The sequence below is a fragment of the Neodiprion fabricii genome, chromosome 6 (genome assembly GCF_021155785.1).
Source record: "Neodiprion fabricii isolate iyNeoFabr1 chromosome 6, iyNeoFabr1.1, whole genome shotgun sequence".
NCBI classification, from domain to species: domain Eukaryota; kingdom Metazoa; phylum Arthropoda; class Insecta; order Hymenoptera; family Diprionidae; genus Neodiprion; species Neodiprion fabricii.
This window is the reverse complement of record NC_060244.1, coordinates 17301774-17307735: the sequence shown is the minus strand read 5'-3', so window position 1 is coordinate 17307735 and position 5962 is coordinate 17301774. Positions and strand designations below refer to the sequence as shown.

General features: G+C 37.7%; 1 protein-coding gene across 1 annotated transcript; it reads left to right on the top strand.

Moving 5' to 3' along the window:
• The first annotated feature begins 1752 nt into the window (after positions 1-1752).
• Positions 1753-3924, top strand: LOC124185550. Its single transcript, XM_046576427.1, has 5 exons — positions 1753-2055; positions 2741-2839; positions 3282-3401; positions 3530-3688; positions 3787-3924. Exons 1-5 carry the CDS (start codon positions 1753-1755, stop codon positions 3841-3843), a joined length of 738 nt encoding a protein of 245 aa, XP_046432383.1. The 3' UTR covers positions 3844-3924.
• The last annotated feature ends 2038 nt before the right edge of the window (positions 3925-5962 follow it).

Genomic DNA, 5962 nt, shown 5'->3' with positions numbered 1-5962 from the left:
TGACGAATAACATGAAGAAGAATTTGTGAAAGGCTTCAGGTAATAATTCGATACACAGTAATACAAACAAAAATACGTAGATCAAGAACGAATGGTTTTCTCATATTCGCACTCTGAGGGTGTACGATTTGACGTTTCGTTCGACATTTTATGATCTTCATTTCAAGATATGATGCGTCATGGATTATATTCCACAGTTACGATGCTTAAAACATAGGGACGTTCATTCAAGGAGTATTAGAGGGAAAGAGTTTATAGTGGGTTTAAAGAACGTCTTTCGTGCGCGATCAGTCTTATCTGTTTGCCGTTTACTCGAACAGGAAAATTCTCAGTCCAAGAATGGTAAATGATGCTTGATTCGCGTTTCATAGAAGAGGGAAAAGAGCGGCGGGAGAGGGCGCAGATTTGGGAGATAAGACGAGTGAAAAAGTGCAATTTTCATCAAAAACACCATTTCTTGATAAAAAATCTTGAAATGCTGACGTGAGGGAAAAAACGGTCAACGGCATAGTATTCGTCGCATCAATATACGTTGAAAATTGATTTAGCATTATTTCAAAAATTCTGCGGGCGTGTGTTATTTATCTCATGCTGGATATTTAGAAGAAATCGTAAGACCAGCGAAAATTCCAGGTCATCTCTCATGTGCGAATAATAACACTGTATGATTGAAGTGCTCGATTCATCACATCACGAACACGTACGTACTTTTGGTAATGACACTTGAAAAGTTCACGAAGATGCTAACTCTGCCGGTAGAATTGCTTGGCTCGGTTCACCACGCATTTGGGAAGTAGTGTAATATCTGCGTCGATGGTGCCACTGTCAGTTTGCTTGTTTAGCTGTGCAAAGTAGTCCTGGTCGGGAAGCCCGCTGTTAACATGCAATAATGCCTAGATTTGCGAATAAACGTTTTCACTTATATCGAGAAGTTCTGGTTTCGTTCAGTAAGCTTTCATTTGTCAGACTTGCAATATTTTTCGTCGACCAAATGACGGAAATGTAATCCGTTAAATGAGAAGTTTAGTTAGAATCTACATGAACGGTTACAAACCAGAGAATTCGGATAGATTTGAGTTCCATGCCATGCGCAATACTAGTTGTATTTTCTTTCATTCTTTTTTTTTTGCCGATTTTTTGATCCTGTAGTTTGAAAAACCGCTCATATAGCCGAGGGTCGACGTACAAATGGTTAAAGTTTATGTGAACCATTCTAACTGTGCCTGTGTACGTAAGGGTGACGTCAGTTCAAGAGAGAAGGAATGTATGCCTCCGTGTACGTGTGAAACAAGTTAATGCCGAGTTAAAAAAAGGTTTCTGAACCGATATAAGTACGCAGTAATAATAGGTGAGTGGTTGAGATATAGTTTTCCGCAGACGTCAGACCGGTAAGTTTTGAAAGGCGTGACAAACTTGGCAGAGACTACCGTATTCGTCGTAAGAGTCCATTTGAATTAAGATGCGGGAACCTCCCTTTCGCACCCTGGAATCGGCCAATCGGAAGCAAGTAATTCCCAGGCTATTCTTGGGCCGAATGAATAGCTTTCAACTATGAAAGATACTGTACATCGATTGCACCTAGCACGAAAGCCAAGACCGTAATTCCTTCTCGAACCTCGAAGCGTTCAGAGAAATTGGTGGTGCGCTCTCCAGGTTTCTGACTCGTTTTGCGAGCTCATCTGAGAATAATTGCCCGCAGCTGATCAGTGACTGGTCAGTATCGCGAATTATCTAGAAACAAGTCGCGTAAAAATGGTCTCTATGAAGCAACGCGTCACACTCCGGACTGCCATCAATGTTACCAGATATCCAATAGCTCCTATTGCTTCCTGGCCGTTGCCGCGAAGAGTCTCCCGCTTGAATGTCGCGTTGCATAACTTTCGCTGGTGGTTTTCAATCCTCCACACCATAAGCAATTCTTACGGCTGGTTTTACAACGTTTATAGCCACAGTGGCGACCCCGACGTCATGATTAGAGCTTTGTCAGAGATTGGTGCCCTGTACTCTACGATTTTCAAAATGTTGATCTGCAAAATAGAAGCTCCAGGTCTGCAGGTATGTGGATACAGTGTATAGTTTCTAGATAAAATGATTAACGAATGCAGTGTTAATGATGCCATCGGCGGGTTCCCTAAGTTTAAAGGCAGTTGATCCTTGTCGTCGGGGCTGATATTCAGAACCGTAAACTGTATGATTCTGTTCAAGGATTAACTTGGTGTTAACTTTGTGAAATAAGAATCGGTTTTACACGATATTCGCAAGAATAAAATTTGTATCTGTGAAAAAAAATCTTCAATTCATGCTTTGAATTAACTTCAACGCAACTCTCTCATGATCCAAGGGTAAAATTTTGTTAGAACCAACCTTTAGTCCGCAAAAACTCATAACTATCCAGCAAACACTTTCGGCAAACAATTCCCGAGGTTGGGAATCTAATATTTGCCGTATTTTGATGAAATTTATAATGCCAAATTGGCTATCCTTCGGACGCATTGATACTTCAATAACCAATCGAGTTTTTTTAAAATCACTTTCATATTTGAACATAGTTTCTGATTTCGGTAGCTTTTGTGATTCACTTATAATAGAACGCGTGAATTCAGTTACCGTCTAGTTATCATGGAAATAACTCGTTTGAATACGACCTTTGTTATTCAGGAAACGAATCGAAATGGTTATGAGTAATTCGTTTTAAAATTGAAAAATGTCGGGTGTATTAAATCTGGGAACCATTAATTAGTACCTGATCGCCGAGATGCAGGAATTTCTGGATAAAGCAAACGACAAGGAACTGGAATTAATTCAGCAGTACGTGGACAAATGTCTGCGTTCTCATATAGTCCGGTCAATTTAGACATGAAAATACTGATCGAAACACAATAATTCCGACAGAGCTGAATTTTGGTAGAGACCTTGGGTTTACCATTATAAAGAAAAAGAAAAAAGTCCCCATCGATACCGTGTGTGGTAAAAAAGTTATTAAAGGTCAAAGGTCAAAATTTTCGGATTTTTCGATTTTTCTCGTTAACGGTTAATTTTATCAAAAAAATAGTTCAGACCAACATTGTAGATCATAAAATCGTCCACAAAAATGGTCTGTGTACTCTTTTTCCTAAGAATTATCATTCCGAGATATCGCGATTCTAAAAGTCGAACGAGTTACATTCTATATAATATGCACGCATATTGTATATATCACGGATATACATAGTATATGTATAGTATATATAGTATGATATAGTATACATAGTATACTATACTAGATATAGTATATACAGCAGGGTAATTTTTCTCAGATTTTTCTCTCCGTGCACATACTGGCGAAGTATGTTTTCTTCGAGTTGGTTTCCGCTTTGGAACTCTTCTTATTCACCTGGCCAGCAGACAATCTAATCGACAAGGTAACCGATATAACAATAAAATTATTCAGAAAATCGTGAACAACCGATTATCTTTGAAATTATCATAGATAAACTATTTTTGAGTCTCATTTTATTCTGTGCACCTCACCCGTTGTTTTCATTTACAGACCGAGAAAATCGGATACGCAGCCTACGGCTGTACCTGGGACGGAAAACCGTCCGGTATGCTTCATGACTTGTTAATTGTCATGCTCCGAGCTAAATCCCCGGCGGTCATACCGATTGATGGCTTGCTTACCATCTTGTCACTTGAACTCTACGGATCCGTAAGTTCTTTCGAATTGATCCTCGCCTCCGATTCTGTAATCTTTGAGTTAGAATATTTGAAGTACACATAATGTTCATTTCAAATTCATTTTCACAGACGATGTCGGCTAGTTTCTCCTATCCCACAACCCTGCGAGTTATCGCTGTTACTTAGGCAAGGCCCGACGGGAAAACGTTCACCGCTAGAACGTTGATCGATAGTTCACTCAGATGAAAATCCCGTATATCATTCGATATTACGCTATCCTGTGAGTGACGATAGATAATAGCAAACCAGTAGAAAGTCTTGATCATGGATGTTTACTAAATGAAATTGTGCAGCTAGTAAATAAAGGAAAATCATCCTCAAACCAACGCGACGTGAAACAACTTTGCCCTCTCGTTATGATTTTAGTCCTTTTCCCAGTTATTAATTCAAACCAAATCAATTGATTGAAAAAAACCTCCAATATATATGAACTGTCTTTTAAGACAGTCGTGTAGCTTTTAATCTTAGTAACACGTTCGTTCTACATTTTATACGTAAACGAAAAGATAATCGAACTTGTTATATTTGAAATGATTCTAAAGTATTTTGCAGCAAAAGTTGGTAAGACGTTTTAAATCATTGAAAATAACATTTACCCGATACTCTTCAAGCGAGATATTCACTGTACAATGTCGCGTAAATATTTCATTACATTCTTTCAAATTTTGTAATGTTTCAAAATATTCATAGTTTCTCGCCTAATACGTTATCGCGGAAGTCTTTTAAGGTAGTACCGTGATAGCAGCAGTCCTCAACTTCTAGAGAAATATCCCCCGTATAAAACATTATAACTAAAGTAAAAAGTAGTTGAGATACAGTACACCTTTGCGCCTCCTCTCACATGCGCAGAAGTATAAAAATTTTCCCATTGCGTCTTTTGTCTGACTTGGCAACGTTGCATTCTAACTCAGTATCTCTTGCCCCTCAAGCATGTGTTGTAGAGAAATGTATTGTTATGAAATCAATTTGAGGTTAGTTATAATTGGAGACTGAAAATAATACACAATGACTTCGCGATTAAAACCTGTACCGTAACCTATATCCGCAAAGTTCCGACATTTATTTCAATTCGTTGGGCCTTTGTGGCATTTTAAACTTCCCGCGTAGGGCAACGTTGCCAAGTCACTATTTCTCACGGGTCAGGTTATGAGAGAAAGTTTGAAAATCATTAAAAGCAACAAACTTTAGGAATTATTTACAAAAAAATGAATACGGCTTGTTTATGTTTTTTTTTTTTTTTAAAATTACTTGTTATATCCTCAATTAATAATTCTCAGTTTTTAAAAAAAATTCTAAGAAAAGTGTGGCTGTTATTAAATAAAATGCTCACTCTAACTACGGTCGGGATAGGGAATACATGTAAATTGTACGACTTTTGATCGCTAATATTGCAAAATTTAGTACCGCAAGGACTATTAAAAAAAATTCCTACGTATAAAGGACACTTCAAATTATGTGTATTCAAAAATTGAAAGATATTGTAAGAAAAGTGATTTATCACGGTACTACCTTAACGGTTTTGATACGTTCAATGACCTGTGGTTAACGATAAGGTATATACGAACATATCGCTCGTATTAATTGGTCTCTCTATAGAGTATAAAATTACATACGGCTGATTGTTTTACCTTCCTGATAAAATCAATTCTGATTAGTTAAACGCTCTGCTCGATATGCTTTGTGGGAGTCAAGCAGTTTATACGAAGGGTCAATTTTACCTGGAATATGTAATAATCTGAATGAATGAAATCAGATACCGTTTAAGACTGTACATTTATTGCTTCCAACGCCACCATCTCGGCTACCTGAGAAATTTGTTAGTCATGCTGATTGTTAGTAATGATACGCTGAGCTGAAGTATTAAGAACCTAATGCAGGACATTTAGAAACTGAATTGTCTTCAATTTTGCCCTTTTCGTCTAATTGGCGAAAGTGAGGTAAGTTGCATTTGTAGAGTGATAAAATGATTACTTTATCATGCATCGCATTGGAAGAACGTCGTTTGAAAAATTTCAGATTGTGGACATTTTTCTACCACGGATCATCGCAATTTCTTCCAACTCATTGATATTTCAAATACTAGGACTTTGGTACTTTGAATAGCAATGCCTCATGGTGGGAGAACGGAAATCGTATACAGCGGTAATGCTCACGATCATTTCGATGATTGAAAGAAACTGTGACGTGTGTATAATTTGTTACCAGCTTCGAAACGAATGGAACTTGAAGGATTCATGATCGTATA

Excerpts from the sequence above, each read along its gene's own strand:
- LOC124185550 (XM_046576427.1), top strand. The coding sequence starts at position 1,753 with ATGGTCTCTATGAAGCAACGCGTCACACTCCGGACTGCCATCAATGTT. Across the intron at positions 2,840-3,281 it reads AATGTCTGCGTTCTCATATA|GGTAATTTTTCTCAGATTTT; the intron begins GTCCGGTCAATT and ends TATATACAGCAG. Across the intron at positions 3,689-3,786 it reads CACTTGAACTCTACGGATCC|ACGATGTCGGCTAGTTTCTC; the intron begins GTAAGTTCTTTC and ends TCATTTTCACAG.